Below are 22,942 nucleotides of genomic sequence, written 5' to 3'. Positions count from 1 at the left end.
TAACTTACATCTTCTGTTCATTCAGATCAAAAATTCAGAGCATATATTACCTTATCAAAGAGGTTTTTGGAGGTTAATCCATCTAAATCAGCTAACCTTAATCCCAGTAACTAATCCTTTCACATCACCTAGTTTTATTTCCTTCATAGCACTTATTTTCTGAAATTGTCTTGCTCATTTTGCTTACACACACCTCCCAAACACTACACACACACACATACACAGCCTAATATACTAAAATGTGCCTCATTAGAGCAAGGACCCTGTTTTCTTGTTTACCATGGTATCCCAAGTTCCCCCAAACAGTGCCAGGTACCTAGAAGGTGTTCTATAAACTTGTGTTGAATGACTGAATGGATGAATAAAGGAAGGGATAAAAGCAGAGAATCAAACTGAGTGTATATCATATGTATATTCTGAAGTTTTATCAATGCTTAGAAATGCTCAAAAATGAGAATATTTAATTACATTTTGAAAAATATTAAGAAATTCATAGGTTTTGTCCAAGCTATCTAAATATGGACAACATTTGAGATGTTTTCAAGCAGATGTAATTTGTTTTGAAATTGTCTGTCTTTCCTAATTTTATGCAAGATTTGCTTTTCACTTGACTAGGTGGCAAGCATGGTATGAGATTTGTAAAGCTTCTTAGATAAGTTTTGCTTTAGAATTGCAAAGTATGCATGTTTTATTCATATCTAGTGATCTGGTAGGGTGCAAATAACTGACGTGAAACAACTATGCAGAGTTTAAACTTGTAATATCAGATGTCAAAGGATTAGTAATGGTGGTAAATAGATGATAAAGAGAACAAGAAGAAATAAAAGTACTTTAACAGATAAAGCACAGATGTCAATAAATCTAACATTTCTGATTACACAGTCTTGATATGATATTCATACTAATTTACAAAAGTGAACCATTATAATTTCTGTTGAATTCCATAATGTGGAATATTTCACCTAAAGAGTTTTTTCAAGTATACTATCAATGTTTTGCTAGAAATTGAACTAAAGATTAATGGCTCTTATATTTTATGCTGATGTATTCCTAAGTATTTTATTGCTAAAATATGTCTTGTTTGTTAAATCAATGCACACAGTGAACATCTCTATGGAAATCTGTTCTCTGCACTTAACCTCTGATATGTTTTTCTGAAGGATGAGGAAAATCGAGAGGATGCCCTCCCATATCGGAACAGTGACCCTGTGATTGGGACACACACAGAGAAAATCTCCCTCAAAGCCAGTGACTCCATGGACAGTCTCTACAGTGGGCAGAGCTCATCAAGTAAGGCTATAGGATAAGGGACAAGATCCTAGAGGGAGGTCTGGGTTAAGTTAATTAAAACCAACAGATTTGCTACTCTGGTGCTTGTTTATCAAAATAGCAACAAGGTTCTAGCTACTTGCTAAGAGAAATAGTGAAAATATAAGATGTGTTGAATCTATAGAGTTACTATTGTTTAAAATAATACATAATATATGAGATAGAATTATGTATTATTTTGAAACTTTTTAACACTATAGTCAGCAGGGCTCTGGGGGATATGGCTCAAAAAGATCATGTTGGGTAATTAAATCTGCATCCCTAAAATAAAAACATATGCTTTTGTATTGTTACTGGGAGAACTAGCATTATATTGAGTTGAATTTTTAAAAATGACTTGAAGTATTCAGATAAATAAAATCCCATTCTCTGTCTCTCTCTTCTTCTTTCCCTCCCTTAGCTCCCTCCTTTCCTCTCTTTCTCCCTCCCTCCCACCCTCCCTTCACCTTTCCTCCCCTCCCCTCTCCTTTTCCTCTCCCTTTCTCTCTCTCCTTCTCTCTCTTTTTCTTTCTTTCTTTCTCCCTTTCTCTTCTCTCTCTCTTTTTTCTCCCTCTTTCTTTCTTCTCCTGCCCTCTCTCACTTTTTCTTTCTTTCCTTTCCTTTTTCTGAAGTATTCTGAAAAGTGCAGGACATTTGTATCAATTCTGATATTTACTTTTTAGGTCTCTGTCCAGCATTAGTGAGTAAAGAGTGAAGTAATAGGTAAATACTAAATAGTAGGAATATCACCAATTAGGGGACAAAAAGGAATCAGCACATGTTTAACAAGGATTTTCTAAAAACATTGATATTTTTCTAAGAAGGAAATCACTCAGGATTCAGTCACATATCCACTACAATATTTGGATGAAACTACTGATACAGCAGAGTGCCTTATAGCTTTTTATATGTACACTGTTATACACCCCTCTAATCTTTTTAGGACTTTTAAATGTTTTTCACAAAGTTTATTTTCCATTTCCTTTTAAATCAACTACTTCTGTTATTTGAATATGGATCGCAAAGACCAGATGTTTCAAATATCCTGAATTTTCTTCCTATTTTCCCATTGGCTGTAGAACAGTTATTTTGTGAAAAAAAGCTAATGCAGAAACATTTGAAGGATATATTTTTGCATGTGTGAAATTCAGATTTCATTAGTATTCATTTCTGCTGGAAGTTTTAAAATTCTAAATTGTGATGCTGAATGTGGGGAGAATTTTATTAAATGAAATGTACCATGAAAAGCCAGGGCCTGGGGTGATCATGGAAGGGAGGGTGCGAGGAGATGCTGGCCCATTTAGCTGTTATCATATACAACTTAATTTCTGTGATTAGAAGTAATTCACCTTCGGGGGGCCGGCCTGGTGGCACAAGCGGTTAAGTGCGCGCGCTCCGCTTCAGCGGCCCGGGGTTCCATGGTTCGGATCCCAGGCGCACGCCCACGCACTGCTTGGCAAGCCATGCTGTGGCGGCGTCCCATATAAAGTGGAGGAAGATGGGCACGGATATTAGCCCAGGGTCAGTCTTCCTCGGCAAAAAAAGAGGAGGATTGACAGATGCTAGCACAGGGCTTATCTCCTCACAAACAAACAAACAAAAAAAATGAAGTAATTCACCTTTTTTTTACACCAGTTCATATACAATGTGGAGCATGTCTAAGGATGTTTACCTTATTTCCGTAATTATTTGCTTGAATGGTAGAGAAAGCGGGGCTGTTCCCTCATTGAATAGAGCACGGAAAGGCGACTCTGAGGGAGAAATGAAGTGACGACTGACAGTGGTGGGGAAAGAGAGTTACTTCCACTGGAAACCACTCTTGCCCCCAGACAAGCAGCAAAGATGGAGTCTCTTTTCTCTTTTTCCCCTGGGGTTCAAAATCAGAAAGAAGAGGACCAGAGAACAAGGATTTGGAGCAGTTTAAAAAGTCCAGTTTAGAACAGTTTCAAACCACTTGGGAGGACAGACATTGGAACCCACTTCCTCCTTCCCTCACACTCACACAACAAGCAAAACTGCACCTTCTATGAGTAGGAATGTGCCTCAAAATGGCTTTGGGTACACAGTAGGAAGTCTGGGAGAGCATTTTTGCCACATTGTGATCAGTTGTAGGGAGCCTTGTGTGTCATGCTTTCACCATGCATGATCAACAGCACACACAGATCAAACTGCTGTTATTGGTTTCTGTCTTTTTCACATGTACAAAATTAATTATCTGGCTTGTACAGGGGGTTAAGTCTATACTGTCCACCTCTTTAGCAAGTGTCCAATGCTCAAAACACTGTGCTACTGGATCGGCTCACGGAGACCAAAATGAGAGGGTGTTTGGGTTAGTGATTGAAGAAAGAGTGGTCAGAGTGGCTGGAGAAAGGCCAGAAATGGCTCAGAGGATAGAGATCGCTGATGGAGAGTGACTGGGAGGCGGAAACAGGGAGAGGTCACTTAGAACCCCCTCAGGAGGCTGGGATCCAATGCTTTGGTACTATCACTGCTTAGTTGTGTTCAGACGATGTATTCAGAACGTTATGAGCCTTGGATGAGAACTGTTAACCTCTGCTTTGCCTTCATCAGGTGGAATAACAAGCTGTTCAGATGGTACAAGTAACCGGGACAGCTTTCGACTCGATGATGATAGCCCGTACTCCGGACCCTTCTGCGGCCGTGCCAGAGTGCACACCGATTTCACACCAAGCCCCTATGACACTGACTCCCTCAAAATCAAGGTGGGTGCATATCATACATGCATTCTATATGATTTATCTAGTGCTGGTTGTATGATCTGTTTCAGGAAGTGGAGCAGTGGGAACTGGAGGGTGAGTGTGTTCTTCCCAACAGTAGGAGACTAGTTTACTGGAGACTGGTTTACTGTGGCAAGAATTTGAACAAAACCTGAGAGGCAGGGTAGGGAGGTCAGTCTGTTGAGGCTATTAGCATAAGTTGCTGTTATGTAGATAATGCCGAATCAGAGCCTATCAGGGGAGAAGGAATTGCCTATATTTTTCTGAAAACCAAAAGCCTCACAGGTTGCTGGAGGTGTCCAGCTCTGCCTGATAACTTGCTGGAGTGATAATAATGAAGCCAAGGAGAGGGAGAGAAGGTGGAGATATCAGGCAAGAGCCCGCAGAGCAAAGGCCTTGGGAACCAGACGTGGCCAGGCAATTTCAGTACTTAAGTCAGTTGCCATGAGTAATCAGACGTCTTTCTCCCAGTGATATGCGCTCCTGAATTCCCTCTTCTTACTCTTGTCCTTTGTATTCATTTTCTATTGCTGTGTAACAAATTAGCAGAAACTCAGGGGCTTCAAATAACACAAATGTATTATTATTCCACAGCTCTGTAGGTCATATGTTTGGGTGTGGCTCAACTGGATTCTCTGCTTAAGCTCTGGCTGGGCTGAAATCAAGGGGTCAAGCAGGGCTGTGATCTCACCTGAGGCTCTGGGTTCTTTTCCAAGCTCACCAGCTGTTGGCAGAATTCAGTTCCTCATGGTTGTAGGACTGAGGCTCCTGTTTTCTTGCTGGATATCAACAGGGGGCCATTCTCAGCCCCTTGAGGCTGCCAGCCATGGCCCTCTGTGTAACATGGCAGTTTGTTCCTTCAAGGCCTGCAGAAGAAAAGCTCACTAATGCTTCAAATCTCCTTATTTTTAAGAGCTCCTACCTGAGTAAGTCAGAAACACCCAGATAATCTCCTTTTTAATTACAAAATTAACAAATTTGGGACATTAATTACATCTGCACAGGCCCTTCTGTCATGTAACACAATATAATCACGAATGTGAAATCCATTATTTTCATAGTCCTGCTTACACTCAAAGGAGGAAGTGGTTACAGTAGGACAAACAGAAGAAGGTTTAGTGCTAAAATACTTTATAGATATTAAATTATTCCTTTTAGTATCAAAAAATGCCATAGCTAAAAGGACAGAAATTATGAATTTTTAATACTGTCAACATCAAACCAATGTTAACCAATAATTATAAGTTATGAAGTACTGATATTATTATTTAAAATTCAAGGCATTCAGCTCTTCTTTTATTCCTTCTGTGGTATCAAATCAGAGTAAGCTCAGCTGGAGAATGAGGAAAATGTTATTCCCCACAGTTAGCTCCTTAGTCATTTCTATGAAATGATTTGACGACTAAGTTTAAGTCTTGGGAAAGTATGCTTGTAGCCTAGTAACCATTGTGCGGGGAGGGGAGGAGAAGGGAATAAGCTGAACACATTTTGACTCACGATAACTTTTCATCTTCGCTACAATACCATGCCCATGCACCACCACTAGTGAAGCCTAAGGTGATGTTTGCGGAGCTCTTATAGGACACAATAAGAATCCCTCAGTTACCACTGAGGAATGAATACTATTGTTTCCATCAAGGGTCTTATCCAAAATGAAACTAGGTCTTTCCTTGGTGGCTTGTGGGCTTTCCTGGAACGTGTACATCTTACAAGTTTAAAGGATAATAGGAGGAATGCAGCAGAGGGCTGCCATGCCTAGAAACTGCCACTAGAGCTTCTGGGGATTTTCTAGGTCTGGTTACCTAATCTCGTCTAGCCTAGGATTTGATTCCCTATAGTTAAAGGCAGGAAGAACTAGACAAACAGCTCAAAGGGACAGACAGGCAGACGATCACAAATTGAAAAGACCAGATCTTTTAATCACATTGAATTCTACTATTGCAAATATGATTTGTATTTTAGATGGAAGAATACACATTCACAGACCAGCAGGAAAAAATATTTTTAGCAGCAGACTTAATGCTTTGTTTGCTTGAGGGTAGACCCCTAAAAGTGGCAAAAATATTGAAATCTATAATGTCCTCTCTGGGGTACAAATTTATAAGTCTCAAATAAGTAACTATGACTCTTAAATGTAGACACTATATTTGCATAGAAATCAATTTTCTTTACAAAGAAATACCCCATGGGGTTTTCTACTCTTGCCAATAACTGGCAGCCTATAGCCAATTAGAGTCTTAGACACGAATAAAGAAAATGACCAATTGGTTTTTCCATCCCAATGGGCTTCATTCATACTTCAATTCAAACTTTGTTGTGGAGCTCAACCTAAGTATTATCTTCTCTAGAATAAGAATGAAGTAGCATAATTCATCCTTAGTGCACATATCCTTTTGTTACATATTTGGTATGTACAAAGTTCTGAACAGTTCCATTATTTTAGATGGATGCAATACTTGAGATAGGTTTATTTTACATTGTAGATGAATTTTTCAGATGAACTAGAAGCACAGACAGAGTCACAGACTCCTCTTTCTTCCCCTTCCCCAATTTAGGAGCCCCTCCCAGAATGATGGCTTGAGCTTTGCTACATATATATTGCTCTGAGAGGATGAATGAAAAGAGCACCATTTTTGAGTTCAGATGACTTAGGCTTGAGTTCTGGTTCTGCTATTAACTTCCTATAAGCTCCTGGCAAGTTATTTAATGTTTGTGTTTCTTTTTCTATAATATTTAGTGTAATAATGACACCTTGTATATGTACCTAAGAGGTGTGTTTGGGGCATAAAAAGACTCATTGTACGCAAAAGTATTTTATAAATTACATTGTGCTCTACAAAGATAAGTTGACAAGTTGATGTGATACCGAAAACATAAACATGTCATCAAATGCATGTAGGAGCTTTTCTTCAAGTATGTTGAATTTTTCTTCATTATTACTAGTAAATAGTTTCCTTGAACTTTTAAAAGAAATTTCCTGCTAGATTTATTTCTGTTCTCTCCGAATCCCCTTAGCATAATGGCCTCATTATTCTAATTTCTATGATTCCATTGTTTCTACCAATTGTCATAGCACCAGAGTTCTCTGAAATCTGATTTGTGTATTTCTTTGTCCTTAGAAAGGAGACATCATAGACATTATCTGCAAAACGCCAATGGGGATGTGGACAGGAATGCTGAACAATAAAGTGGGAAACTTCAAATTTATTTATGTGGATGTCATCTCGGAAGAGGAAGTAGCCCCCAAGAAAATAAAGGCACATCGAAGAAGTGAAAGGGAAAAACCCAAGACTCTGCAGGAGTTCTTAGAGAGGATTCAGCTTCAGGTGAGCAAACCTGTGGCCTATTCGATTTTGGTGGTATATGGATGGAATAATTGAGGAGAATGGATCATTGTTTGTATAGTGTTGCTAAAAAATACATGACTTACAGCAAAGGAAAATCTGTTTTCCAAGAACAGTTCTTATTTCTCCTTTATTACTTTTATTATGCAAGGACAGATCTGGATATAATATCCCTTGGACTAAACTCTAATGGTACTCAGCAGTGACAGTAGAGATTAATGTTGAGAAAGCACAGTGAAAAATGAAAAATACCTAGGAGAATAAAAGGCCTAGAGAAAACGTGTAAATGAGAATGATAAAGAGAGTACGAAGGGTAAAGGTAAAAATCCAGAGAATTGAAAGAACAAATGAAAAGAAAATTGTATTTTCTATTGGGCAGAAATCAAAAGCAAGTCAAGAGAGGATAACTAAATAAAATTGTTTTAAAAGTAATTTGCTAGGAAACAGTAATCATTAAGTACCCATAATGATTATGTGAAGGAAACTGTGTTGTCTATATTCATAATCCAATTATTTTCTTGTTATATCAGCAAATTTTTATGAAATATCTACCTTGTTACATGGTGTATACATACAATATACCTAGCCTCACTCAATTTACTGTTTTGCAATCCATTTCCAAAATTAATGCAGCAGTACTTTAATAGTTCTCAAAATTCATCAAGGCAATGGCCGATTAAACTTTCCTTAATTGTTTTTCCTGCATTATCTAATTATATTCCTGTCTGTAGACACACTATCTAGGCCTTCCTATATTACTATTGGTGCCCCCCAAATGGGATACTCCTTGGAGGAAGTACAAGTTTGAATCCTGCCTCTTCTACTTGTTTGTCCTGTGACCTGTGAGAAATAAAGGTCTAAGGAAGTGAAATAACTTACTCAACAACTCACTGTTAGATGGTTATGTCAGAATGGAATTTTGGTTTTCTCTGTTTTAATTCAGTGCTCCTTCTAGGATACATTATTTTTAAAAGAATTGCCACCCAGGGCGGGTCTTCCTCAGCAAAAAGAAGAGGATTGGCATGGATGTTAGCTCAGGGCTGATCTTCCTCACAAAAAAACAAGAATTGCCACTCTTTCTTTCTTCTTTTATTTTTTGTAAAAAAGGGCTGGTAATAAGTTCTTCTTGATTACTTAAAACTTTTATACTTCCTCCTATTCAATTTTAGCAACCAAAATAAGGGTATTGAAATTATGAGCAAGTAAAATGGAAGGAATTTTTGAGGAAGTTGAAAAGCATTCAACTTCACTTTGCATTTTTATTCTTTTAGAGAGAACAGAGGTAATATAAATAACATACAGACTCTGAAATCAGAAGCCTATGAATTTTAAACTAATATATGTTGATGCGAATGATGGACAAAATATACATGCTGAGAAAAGGAAACAATACTTTTCTCAACCACATTGCTTTTATGCTTAATAAAAGTTTTTAATTCCGTAGGTTTATATAATGCCTTTCTACCAAAATGCTAAGTGTATTTTCTGTATAGAAATGTGTCTGTTTCAAATTCATTTTTTTAACTACCTCAAGAAGTTAATGAGGATAAATGTTTTTGCAATCAAGCAAACAAGAAGGTATGTAGATTCAGAAATATTACTGTAATTACTCTGTTAGAGGCATTTTATTGATAGATATAAGGACACACTAGCTTTGTTAATTTAGCTATTTGAGAAGTGAAAAAATGCTAAATGGGATGAATGATCCAGCTATTTAATTGATCCACGTTTTAGCATGTATAGCTTAAGGTAATTATTTCTTTTTACATTTTTCATTCCAGAAGGTGAGAATTATACAACATATTCTTTTAAATGCCCTAGAGTTCATATGCAGAAAACTAGTACGAGTGAAATAAAATTAAGCAAAAGTTCTGTTGGCACCTTTGGTTTCCACATGCATTTCTACACTTGCTTTAAATCGAAAGAGAACTAAAAATAAAATATTTGAATTTGACTAGCTTATATTATATATATTTTTTCTCTCCCACAGGAATACACCTCAACACTTTTGCTCAATGGTTATGAGACCCTAGAAGATTTAAAGGATATAAAAGAGAGTCACCTCATTGAATTAAACATTAAAAACCCAGAAGACAGGATGAGGTTACTATCAGCTGCTGAAAATCTCCTCGATGAAGAAAGTAAGTGGGCACACGTACTCTTCTCCCTAGCTGATAATCACAGTTTAATGTAAATAGTAATATCATTAAAAACAAAGCCTCAATTTTATTCATTGAGAATCGCATAAAGCATTCTTTCTCATAAAATAAGTATTTTCTTATATATTTGGAAACAACAACTCTGGTCAAGTCTATAATTAGGAAGAGAAAGAACCTTTTTTTCTGTATGGGCTCAGAAAATGAAAGGCGTTTTCCGGGTACCTCATTTAGATTCTGCAGAGCTGTTAATTTACACGCAAGTGGATGTCTGCATTCCCAAAGACTGAGGGAGTTAGAGAGAAATATTTAGTGGCAGCATGAGCCATTAGTGAGAAGTGTCATATGCAACTTCTGTAGGACAGCATAGAGCGCAGCTCTAAGCTAATGAGCCTTCGCGCCACACAGGAAAGTTCAGTTCATTACCATACAGTCACATCTTGTACGTGTTTATAGTATTCTTTCAAAATGTTATAATAGCTTGCAAAAATATTCAGCTCCCACTTTTATTATCTGAGATGGTGCTCTGTATTTGTAAGTATAAACTGAAGATGGAGTAATACATGCAGATTCACTTGTGGCAGAACACTGGCTGTGCCAGCTGGGTTTGTGAAGCTAGCATAGCTTTTGTTTTTATAATTGCCCATTCTGAACACTCTTCTTACTAAATCTGGTTAGGCTCCCAAAACCCTGAGCTCACAGCCTGCCAAACTCTGCAAGGGGTATTTTGTTAGGAAAAAAATGGGGAGGTGTCTAATTTCAAAGATGGAAAAGAACTTAGATCATCTAACCAAATTTCTCTTTCAAAAGTTATATTAATAATCATTAACTACTTTTTCTGAACTTGTTCTCTGAGTAAAACTTTGAGCCAAGGCCTTTACATTTATTATCTCCTTTAATGCTCTCTACAGCTCTGTGAGTTAGATAGTACTGTCTGAGTTTTTAATGAGAAATTGAGAAGACAAGTAACCTGTCCAAGCTCATGCACCTAGAGAATTGGAGAGCTACGACCCGTATTTGTGATGCTATGCTATACTTTCTGTGAAGAATAGCCCAGATGGATAGTAGGGAGGAACGTTGTATTTAGGACCCAAGTCTCCTGTCTATTCCTTCGTGGGCTTTCCTATGTCCTCTCTCATATGCCCCACAAAATGGGCATAGTTGCACAGCACATGTTTGTTACACACTGGCCGTTTATCTAGTAGGAATTAATTTACTTTTTTAGAAACTGTACCTCACTTTATTCTTACTTGCTGTCTTGAGTTTGCACAGATCTTCATCCTTTTCAAAGAGCTCTCACATGTACCACTAATTTGATACCTGCAGAATTGATTTCATCTTAGGCCTAGGTGTTTACATGCATTCTTTGAAGTTGTGGAGGCTAGGAGATGTGAAAGAGGGGGATGGGGTCACAGGGGCAGACAAAGGTCAAACTGGAGAAAGTAGCCAATTTACTCCACAGTACAAGCCAAAACAAAACTGATCAGTGTCAACTGATGTAGCAATATCTTCCAGGTAAATGAGGCAGCTTCTTTCACATCTTGCCACTTCAAAACACAGCTCCTCACTAAGTGATGTTAGGCTAAGAAATAAATTCTCCTGACTTCTGTATTTATAATGTTCAATATCCTTGTCAACACCCCAAAATAATTTGATGCTGAAGTAGAGGAGGGAGAAGAGTGGGTATTTTTGGAACACATGTAAATAATCGCTTTTCTTCTACAATGCCATCCATGTAGATATTTTGCCCACTTCACAGATGAGAAAATATTTCAGAGATAAATTTCAAAGAGGCTAAACAGCTAGATAAGTAAAAGAGCTGGAGTTTTAATCAAAGGCAGGCAGCTATAAAAATCCAGGTTCTTTCTTCCACACATGCAAATTGGTAAATATGAAAAGAACAATAAATATTTGAAAATTGAAGTTTTCTGCTACTTTGCCAATTTTCTCAAGAGCTTCAGTTCAGTTTTTCATCGCAGAAAGTGGAAGTTAATACTTAAGTGAGAATGGAAACCTTGCAACAACATGACTCCCTGAAAGGTGGAAGACTACTACGGCTGCATTGCAACAGGATTTGTGAATAGAAGGGGCCAGAGAGCCTTGGTAGGCAGGGCTTTCAGCCCTAAAACTGCTCAGCAGGGACCGGCAGAGGGAAGATCTCTTGGGCCACTTAAAGTGTCCACTTAATTTCTTTTTTCCACCTCACTCATCACCCATCTACTTTCTATGTTAACAAAAGAATAATGATTTATAGATGATATCATATTAGAGCTAGGTGTAATTTTAAAAACCATCTGACTTAAATTCTTCCTTTGCAAGATGGGGAAACTAAAACTAGAGTAGCTAAGTGGCTTTTTCAAGGTCACATTTCTAGAACGCATTCTCCTAAATCTATTAGAAACACATTCTACTATACCCTGATCTCTGAAAAGAAAACACAGTATCTCCAAAGCATGATGTGACTTTCAATGTTTGAAATAAAAAAGTAAAAATCCTCTAAATTATTTCTCTTATAAAACTTTAGAAAGTGGTACTTGAAGGTCACTAGAAGTAGATATTTAATAATAGCCAGTAATGTGCAAACACACACACACAGCCAAATTCTGGGAGATGAAAAATTTTAAAAATGCAGATTCAGCCAGTGTTTATTGTTAAAACACAACCCTGAGATTTTTCTTATTTTAATCTTAAGGTCTAAAGTAGTATTAGAATATACATGTCAAAAAGATGCATATTGCATGTTAGGCTATTCTGACTGAAAGCTATTTATCTTACATGAAACTGCTTTGCTCAAGAAATAAAGAAGAATGACTTCTATTTGTTGATAAGATGGTGAGTTCTGATGATTCGGCACCATGCTGCTGCATGCTTATTTTTATCTATTCACTACTCTGTGAATCATATCTTCTACAACCATGCTGAAGATTAAATGCACAACCTTCATGTACCTTGAATGATAAAGACCTTGAATATATGGTTATATAAAACTAAGACATTATTAAAAACAAATGCATGTCACAGTCATAGGTTAAAAATAGTTAGCTGTGTGTGTGTGTGTGTGTAAGAATGGGGTATGCAAATTGGCCAGGATTTTATGTATGCATTTTATTTTGATCATTGAATAATGTCAGTTTGGGGAATGTCAATCAATTCCTAGTTTAGAGCTTCATTGCTTCTTCAGTTGGGAACTGGAAAGTTTTGCTTTGCTAATCATTCAATATAAAAATTGAGGGGCTGGCCCTGTGGTGTAGTGGTTGAGTCCAGCGTGCTCTGCTTCGGCAGCCCAGGTTCACTGGCAGATCCACTCCTACACCACCCCTCAGCCATTCTGTTGTGGTGACCCACATACAAAATAGAGGAAGATTGGCACAGATGTTAGCCCAGGGCGAATCTTCCTCACCAAAAAAAAAAAATTGAGCAGAGTGTGCACCTGTTTTGAGGACAAGAGTCAAAACTTTGAGTTGATATAGAAAAGACCACAAGCCCCATGTGAGCCTTTAATACATCTAGAGGAACCAAGAAGATGGGGGACTTGGGGGCTGGGGGACAGGACAGGGACAAAAACAGAAATCTAAGACTTAGAGCAAGCAATTTTCCTTTTCTCTTAGGCCAAAATAGATAGCATTGTATCCACTTTGACCTTGAAAATGTAAACCAGATTAAACGTTTTAGGTCACTGCTTGACAGGAGGTAAAGATGCTACTCCAACAAACTGATAGAAGAGCTGGCGAGTGGTGTTAGAACCCATCACAGGATTACCTCGAGTGTAGGACAACAGCTTTGGGATTCTGCAGTCTTGGCAAGACCAGTACAGAGATATTCTGAATTTGCTCCCGTGTTGCCTTAGAACTGAGCAGAATTAGGTCACTGGCTCCCTCAGCTGGGAACCTAGACGGGGTTAGAAGGAGAAGAAAAATTGGGGTGAGACTCACTTCTTGAAGGAGCAAAAGAGCAGAATCTGTTTATTTTGTGCACATTAGGATTTCTCTATTTATCATCTGAATTTAAAAATGGTTTATTTACTTTGAATAAATATTCCCAGCAAGTAAAAAAGAGAATAGAGAATATGTGTGTGTGTGTTTGTGTGTGTGTTGTTCCATAAACACAACCTTTAAGACCCATCTGTCTTGCGAGAAATGTCTCTTCAGAATAATAAGATAGTTAACTGCTGTTTATAGTTAATATTTTCTCTTTATTCTAAACTTGGTCTTCTTTTCCCACATTTAGAAGCACTGTGATGTGTCTTAAAAGTGTGTCTATGAGAATGTGTGCTATTGTTCTTGGGGAAAACGGGTGATGGAGATATCTTGTTCTCCTTTATAGTACAGGGATAATTAAATTTTAAATTGACAAAAAAAAAACCCAACAACTTAGTAACTGAATAAGAAAAGTGTACTAGAATCTGTATATAATATATTATAGGTATCTGCAACCTTTGTTGGCAGTGCTCAAAGAGGAGGAAGGGGTAAGGGTGGGTTGTGTGCCAGGCTGTTGGCACCAGCTGTGGTCACAGCAGCCCCTCATTGCTCAACTATCCCCAGTTGCACCTTCCTGCCTGCTTACCTGCCCAAAACGATGCAGGGCAAATGGCAAGGCCCAGCCAGGAGCCTGGAACACGAGCTGCCAGCAGGGGAGATTTGTAGTCATGCCAAGCGGCAGTCCAGCAGTTGGCCTGACAGCGTGCCAAGGTAGTCTAGTGGCCTAGCCCCTGACATGCCTGCCTGGTGTTTCCAACCCACTTGCCGTATGATTTGAATCTAGATACAAGAAATGTACAGCTTTAAGAAAAGATATGTTAACTATCCGCAGAGTAGAGAATGCTCATAGCCGTTTCACTTTTATATATTTATAAATATGTATTTAATAACTTATTTCTTGTCATAGCTGTTTGGTTTTATGCAATTTAATTTCTTCGGATTTCTTTTTGGCTTTACCCCCTAAGATTGAATTTTTGGTAGATGCCGTATTCTGTATAATACAAAAAACAATAAAATGAAATATAAACATTTTTACTCTTCTACCAGAGAACAATTCCCAGAGAAAAGAGTTCATAGAATGTTCACGTCAGTCACCTAAGGAACTTGTAGTGCTTATGCATGTAAGGCACTCCTGTACTTGTCTTCATATTGCACTGTGATTGTGTACTAGACGTGGCTTCGCAATGATTACCCTGGCCAAACAAAGCGCTCTTACCACTGCCTTCCCAAAGCCCCTAGTCTTGTGCTTTGCAGTGAGTGGATGGTTAACAAATGCTTGTAAAATGAATAAATATTGAGTGAGGGAGTGAAGAGATTTGCAAATAGAAAGCAAGACTTTTTTCTGGTTATAAAACTTAAATTCCCCCATAATACATAAAGTTTTTGTAACAGGCGGTTGGTTGTGTGTATGTGGTATGTTGGTTGTTGGTATGTGTTGTCATGACTTACTTTATGCATATGCTAATCGTATGTGCAAGAGAGTAAATGAGTATATTTCTAGAGGGTAATAATGTAAAAACTGTCAAAAGTTTAAAAATGTGCATGCTTTTGTATCCAGAAATTCCAGTCTTAGGAATTGGTTTGATTAACTTCAATATACAAAGAAATAAAAATACTAGCTAAATTACTAGTAGTTTTAGTTAAAAATGAAAACCAATTGAACTTCCATCAATAGTTAATTTGTTAAATAAATTAAGATACATGCAACAATAAAGCAGTATGAAGATATTAAGAGAATGAAATGTCTACTGACATGAAAAGATGTCCAAAACATATTAAGTGGTAAAAGCAAATTGTAGATCAGTAATATGCAGACTAATCCTATTTTGTCAAATAATAATAATTTTTAAAATAATGAAACTAGGTTATTTTCTTCACCATGTCAGGTAAACAGGATTAATTTAACCTATAAGAAATATGAAATGGATTTACCAAGGTCCCTAATTAAGCAATATATAATAATACTTTTTAGTCTTATTTGTTCATTATCAAAATAGTCAGTCCAATATGACAAACAACTCAATGGAGGGTAAATATTTCCTGGGACCAGAGCCTTCCATGGGGGTGTGTGGCTGGGCAGAGTGGCAGCCTAATGGTGCTGTCCGTGTTGGTGCTGGGTGATTGGATCTTGAGTGAGGGGTCTCTGCCCTTACTGAAGCAGCCAGTATGGTGGAAGTGGAGGTTGCTGTGAGTGTGAGTGAAAAGACTTACTTCCCAGCACACATCTCATTAGAGGGTAGACTATGATGCTAGGACGCAAAGAGAGATGTTCGAAAAGAGGGAGGGTCATTTCAGCTCCATATTCTCTCATGGCCTCGGGAAAACAATGGCAACTAGTTGGTTTTCCATGAAGGAATTCCTGTTTTTCATTTGTTGTTGCTGTGTTTTCAAAAGGTGGGTTAGTATTCAGATGAAGTGAATATCAAATATTCACTGTAATTAGAAAATTAAAGTGTTCAGGTAATGGAAGGATGTGCTTAAGATGAAATCAGAAATAACTAAGAGTTGTGTCATATTGTCTACTGAACCTTTCCTTCATGGACAACGCTGCCCCTGGAAAAATAAAACAGCCCCTAGTTACCTGGAGAATGCCTGAGTTTTGGTTTGAGTGACTCAAAAGGGACTACAAAATGAGGCTGAGGTTTTGAGCCGTCTTTAGATGCACGACCTTGGTTTTTCCTCTTTGGAGATGGGACCAGGCTTCAGAAAAAGAAGAGGATAATTCAAAGAACCAAGAGCTATCTTTATCTGAATTTCAACAAAATTCCTTATTTGATCTTCTCTAGTTCATATTTTCTTTAATTAATCTAAATATCACATTCTTTTTATTTAAAAAAAGTTGTTTGTTGAGCACTTTCATTGGCCAGGCATTTTCCTATGCCTTCTAGATTGCATTATTTTGTAGTACTTAACCCAAAGAAACAAAGGCTTCATTCCTAAGGCAAATAAGACAGTAAAGTCAAAATCTGGAATATTTGGGTAAAGAAATCTGAGAAAGTCAAGGAAAAACGACTAGTTTACATTTTTATTGAATCCTTAACTTTCTAGTATGTGAATATAGGACAGATTTCTCTCCTTAGGGTATGAGAACTTTTTCCCAGAATTAGGATCTGGTTTGATTTCCTTAAAGCTTTCTTCACTTTTCGTATAATTGAGATTGCCTGTACTTAATTAATTAAATGTCACAACTCCAATATAATTATTTTATGAATAATTATATTAGCTGTCTTCTGTTTTAAAACAATCACCATGCCACATTTTATCTCCATCAATGACTATCTTAAAATGTTGAACAATGGGCTTTCTACAATTCCATAAAAATTTTTGTAAGAAATAAAATATTTTAATATTCAAATTAGTTCTTTATGACAAAATATTTCTAAAATAATTTTTCTTAACATAATTATTTTATTTTCATTACACAGAGTGCAGAACTGTTTGGGACTGCTTTCAGGACTTCCTATTATGCCTGCTGCTAGCTGGCAGCAATGAGAGACAACCTTTTTCAAATTATTTAATAATTCTGCAATATACTCAGATTCGAAAATGTATATAGCCTTTGGGATATTTGCAAACCATTCAGGGGATTTATTGAAAAATTGTACCATTTTAATTTTTTTTGTTTTTATTAAAGTAAAATATAAAACACTGTAGATGATCTGAGAAATATAGAGGAAATCTCTCTAAAATGTTAACACCCACATTTGTGAATTAAATGCATACGTTTATATATTTTACATAATTTTAATAATAGAATGATTAAATTATATATACTTATTTTTTTAACAACATATTATCAGAAACTTTTTGGTATAAAAAAGATGCACTCAGATATCCTATGGCAAGTGTGTAATTTTGGAGGCAAACTATTTCTATTCCAGTGTGTTACTTGCATGGTTAGCTCACATGATTGGACCATGGGACAAACTGATGAAGGTTATAGTTTCAATTTCTAGGTAGGTCAGTTAGCTTTACTCTGTTTCATGGCCACATGAAGAGACTAAACAACTTAGAAGGAAAATGTGATATATTAGTGTAAATTCATCCACTCTGCTAGAAAAACCACCCATAGCACAAGACCTAGGTTTGTGCCAGTTCCTAAGTTATTAGTGTCAGGATGAAAAAAAACAGAAGAGGAAAATCTTGACCCTCCAAATACAAAAATCGAATGCTATATAGCTTTCATTTCCCAAATATAACATAATGACCTGCCTTTTCTTTTTATAGTTACAGTTGAGGGGCTCCAGCTGATCACCTGCCTGAAATTATTGCAAGCCTGGTGGGAAGCATTTGAGGAGGCAGAGGCATGCTTTCATTTCACTAGGAAATCATTTAGCAAATTACTGCCGTTCTGTAAATTACTGTGCTGCATAACTTTCATACTGAGAAACTATTTCCTTTTTCCATAAAAATTGCAGATGACAGGTTTCTACAATAAATAACCTGTATTTAAAACAAACCAATTCCTAGAATTTAGAGAATGCGATATAGCATTTCTCAGGTGGAAATAAAAACAAATACATTTTTATTACTAATATTAAAAAATGACATATTCTCTGTTAAAGTCAGATTTTTATCTATTGTTTGTTTACTTTGTTACCTTTTGAAGTGAATGTATAGAGGCTTCTGAGGATGAAATAACAAGCTAAGTACTTATTTTTTGAAAGGAAAAGAGCTAATTTGGGGAATCAGAGTTCTTTAAGCCTAAATTTTACACGTTGAAGAGAGCCCCACAATCAGTAATCAACCTAAATAGAACACAATATTGGGAGCAAGTTTTATTATGCCAAGTCCTGTTTAGGATGTCAGTCTGACAGGAAGTAACTCAGTTCTTCTAATTTTGTGTGGAGGTGATAGGCCCAAATACAATCTTGGGAAATATGGCCTTATCCCCACAACCACTCTAAGAGGATCACACTCCAAATATGGTGATCACTGCTGATGAAACAGGAAGCATTACAAAAGGACTAATTGCTCTAGCCTTTTCCAGAAACACTTGGATAGTGGAACACAGAACTGGCTCTTTCATTTCAGTGGCAATAAGATAGAAGAGCAGAGGCAGGGGAAAAAGCTTTTCCTCAGAGAATGAGGTTCCATTTCAGAGCTGCCTTTTCATAAAAGAAGGGCTTGAAACAAAAGTGAATGACTGATACTCATGAAGATTAATGAATATTAAGTAGATTCCCCCTAAACCTAAAGGTTGTTATGACTAATAAAGAGAAAATGCTTCACAGTAGCTCAAATTTTTAAATAACAATCACAATAGGTGCATATTAAAATTAAAGCTCCTTATACCTAGAACTAGTTATAGCATCACTAGACTTAAATTCCCAATACTTAAATCCAGAGTTAAATAAAGTCGTGGCAAATGTGAAGAAGATTCAGAAGAATCGCATAAATGTGGTTTCATTGTTGCAAATAAAAGCTTTGAGGAAAAGGTTAAAAGAACTGATGTGATTCATTTTGAAGATGAGTAGATTAAGGAATGATTTTTATCCTTTCTTTCCAGCCTTTCTCAACCTGTGTTCCTCATCTAAACCAGAGAATACAGAAAATAATTTAAGTGACTATTTTCTCAATTCCTCCATGGATGGTACATAACTGGTACCATTCTAGATACATTGAAGAGAAGTTAATTCATTACATACAAGGATGCCTTAGGGTACCAGGGCTCAATTTTCTCTTATAACGGAGGCTGATAACAATTGGATACACAGTGGACCATAAACTAATGTTGGCAAGATATCTGCAGCCTAGAAAATGCGTTTAAAAAGCACGAGATGTATAGAAAAGAGAAAAGGTAGATTTCCTAAAAATAAATTACGTAGCATTAAGTAATGTCTATTGGGGAAAATTACACAATTTCCTTCTTCCAAGCATTTGGAAGTTGGCGTTTATTTTCTTCTCACTGGAAGGGGATGAAGTGCATGGCCTCCAAAGGCAGAGGTTTTGTCCCACCCTGAAATGTATGTGTTTGTTTCTTCCAATGTGGGGCTATTCAAATATCCAAAATGGGGAAGCCCTGAGGTTAGAAGGTGAATGAGCAAGACATGCTGAGAGGTGGTGGCCTAATATCCTTCTCTTCTCTGAGGGACTCAGCTCATGATGCAGAGAAACACCCATTTACTGCTGTCAGGAAAACGAAGAAAGAAACTTCACATTGACAAAGAGAATGCTGATGCTAAAGATTCTTAAGAAGAGTAAAACTTTAACTATAAGGCTGCTTAGGTTCTTTAGAAATATCTTCTGTTACATCTCTCATATTAAATTTTTTTCTAGAAGATAATGCCTGTTAAATCTAGAATACTGCTTTTATGACACAGAATTACCAATCTGAACATAAATGATTGTTATTTAGAACTACAGACAGAGATGTAGAAGACAAACTAAATATTCATAAGGCAGATTCACTGGAAATGCTGGTGTTTCACTATCTAAAAGCAACCCGGTTTCTATGTCTATTTTTCTGATGAATGCAAACACAGTAAAATTCTAGATACTTCAAGTTTTATTAGCTCAATTCCAAGTAATTGAAATCCTACTGTACATCACTGCCCATTGTGATCTTTTATTCATTAATCCACATTATCATGATTCTGGGATTGTTCACGAAGATCACTATTGACTTGGATTGTACATTTAAACTACAAATGAATTTTTCTAATGTTACTTTAAGGAGTATTTGGACAGGGCATCAGTCACACTGTGGATACAATCTGCTTTCTCTGGCAACTTATCATTAATATAAAATGGGAGTCCATATTGATCTTCACTTATGCAAGCAGTTCACATGAATTCCATGAAACTGCAAGTGAACAACAAGGGCAAACTTTGTCTTCTAAGAAGACAGTGGCTTAAATATTTGGGTGCAAAGATCTCTTTTATAATAAACAAATAAATCTTTTAATACAGAAGTTTCAATTGTAATGAAGTCAATGTTGGAACAGTTAAAATAGGATAATGCGCAAAGACGAATGAGTATATGACTAAACTTTTCTTGGCTTTGCCTAACCGCTGCCCTTTTTTCCACTTATAGCTATTCAGGAGGAAGAAAATGAATCTGTGCCCCTATCCTTAAGCCCAGACATCTCCTTAAATAAGTCACAGTTAGATGACTGCCCAAGAGACTCTGGTTGTTATATCTCATCAGAAAATTCAGATAATGGCAAAGAAGATCTGGAGTCTGAAAATCTGTCTGACATGGTACAGAAGATCACGATCACAGAGCCAAGTGACTGAACACACATTCTCTGTATCTACAGAAGCATTCCATTTTAACTCTTCTTGAGCTAAAAGATCAAATAGCAGAGGAAGAGAAGTATTTGTAGATACAACCTAAAGTTAAAATGTTTTAATCTGAATGACTGCACATAAAAGTTCGTATCTCTAACATTCTCAATTATTGTAAATAATATGTATATTTATTATTTTAAATGCTACATGTTAATATCTCACTTACCTATATTAGAAAAAGTATATGTAAGTCTTTGTTATGTGTGACATAAGCTTTTTTTGGCTTTCTTTTAGAAGTGCAAAATGATAAATTCTACAAAAAAAAAAAGAAAACCTACGTTTTTCATACCTGTAAGTTTTAATTTGTGTATATGACTGAATGAATAGTAATGGAGCATGTGTCTGCTTAACCAGTTGTCCAACCAGCATTTACACTTATTTTTATACTTACTGGAATAGTGTGAGTTCATATTGGAGACATGTTATCCTGATCCACAGTGGAGTGTTAGTAATTATTTTTTGTTGATTTCTTCACTGTTATCTCGTATAAAAATATAGATAATATATTGTCAATCATGATTTAGTAAAACTAATTTTAATAATTGTACAGATGTTTCATCTTTAAATGTAAATATTTTTAATTGTGAAATACCTTAATTTTAATAATAAAAAGAACCATGTGCATTTGGTATTTTCCAGACTAGTATTACTTAAGGTATTTTCATACTAGACCTTTAGACAAAATATCTCCTACCAGACAAGGTTTTATAGTCAGTCCTTATATATATGATACATATATATAAGGTTTCCAATATATCCCATATATATATGATTCCCAAATCAATTAACACACCTCACTCTGTCTCCTGAACCCCAATCTGTGTTATCCAATTTCCTGAATACCTCTATGTATTAGTCAGCTCAGGTTGCCACAACAAAATACCATAGACTGGGCGGATTAAACAACTGAAATTTATTTTCTCACGGTTCTGGAAGCTAGAAGTCCCAGATCATGTTGCCAGTGTGGTTGGGTTCTGGTGAGAGCTCTCTTCCTGGCTTGCAGATAGCTGCCTTCTTACAGTGTCCTCACATGGCAGAGAGAGAGATAGCAAGCTCTCTGGTGTTTCTTCTTATAAGGACACCAATCCCATCATGAGGGCCCTACCCTCCTGACTTTATCTAAACCTAATTATCTCCCAAAGGCCCCATCTCCAAATACCATACATTGGGGGTTAGAACTTCAACATATGAATTTTGCAGGGGTGGGGGATGTGGGGGGGACACAATTCAGTTCATAGCACTCTAGGAAGCTTCAACTCAACATACCCAAATCCTTGATTTGCTCTACAAATTTGTCTCTCCTTTTTTATTCCCAACCTACCTCTCTCTTTAATGGCACCAACACCCACCTGTTATCCAAGGCGGAAAATCATTTCTCACTTCGTCTCACATACGTCCTCCTCATACAGATTCAACAAGTAATCAAGCTCCTGGGATCCTACCTCTAGAAATGCTTTCGCGTTCATGGCTTTCTAACCATTCTCATGATTACTGTCTTGCTTTAGAACTTCGTGATCTCATGTATGAAAGAGTGCAAGAGCTTTCCAACTGACTTCTACCGGTGCCCTTTCTTCTAATCCATCCTCCACAGCCTCCAGAAAGATCTTTCTAACATGTAAATCAAATCATGTACTTTCCAGCTTGAAATTGTTTGATGGCTCCTCATTGTCTTTAATAGAATATTTAAATTTTCTTCCAGGATATAACAGGTCCTTCCCAACCACTTTTTTAAATCTACCCTATGAGTCATATCTTTCCTCTCCCACCTCTCACGCTACATTCTCCAGCCATAACAATCTACTTGCAATTCCTTGAATTCACTATATCCTTTGTGACTTTTCATATGCTATGTATTTTCCTCAAGTGGCTCCTGCTATTTTCTACACCCAGAAGCCTCCCTCTGTTCTCTGACTTAAGACTTATCACACAAGTCACTTACTCTGTGAAACCTTCCGTGATTCCCTTTCATGTTCTCCTCTTTGTGTTTCTATAGCAACTTGTATTTCTGTTGGCTATAGCACTTATCATATCATACTTTTTCTATTTGTCTGACACTTGCCCTTCCATGAGACTGTGACCTCCTTGTGACAGATTATTTTGTTTAGCCTTTTTAATCCCTGGTGCCT

At 36.8% G+C, this 22,942-nt stretch overlaps 1 protein-coding gene across 2 annotated transcripts in view; it reads left to right on the top strand.

The window, feature by feature from the left end:
• Positions 1-21,447, top strand: part of SAMSN1 (SAM domain, SH3 domain and nuclear localization signals 1) — a 135,263-nt gene extending 113,816 nt beyond the window's left edge. For both annotated transcript variants that reach the window (XM_058570703.1, XM_058570704.1), the window contains 5 exons: positions 1,161-1,290; positions 3,880-4,031; positions 7,166-7,372; positions 9,381-9,531; positions 20,560-21,447. In XM_058570703.1, coding sequence (XP_058426686.1) covers positions 1,161-1,290; positions 3,880-4,031; positions 7,166-7,372; positions 9,381-9,531; positions 20,560-20,762 — 843 coding nt within the window. In that variant the 3' untranslated portion in view covers positions 20,763-21,447. The remainder of the gene's footprint in view (positions 1-1,160; positions 1,291-3,879; positions 4,032-7,165; positions 7,373-9,380; positions 9,532-20,559) is intronic.
• Positions 21,448-22,942: the final 1,495 nt, after the last annotated feature.

Source organism: Diceros bicornis, chromosome 27 (assembly GCF_020826845.1).
Source record: "Diceros bicornis minor isolate mBicDic1 chromosome 27, mDicBic1.mat.cur, whole genome shotgun sequence".
NCBI lineage: Eukaryota > Metazoa > Chordata > Mammalia > Perissodactyla > Rhinocerotidae > Diceros > Diceros bicornis.
The sequence above is the reverse complement of the archived record's forward strand: the minus strand, read 5'-3'. Positions and strand labels throughout refer to the sequence as shown.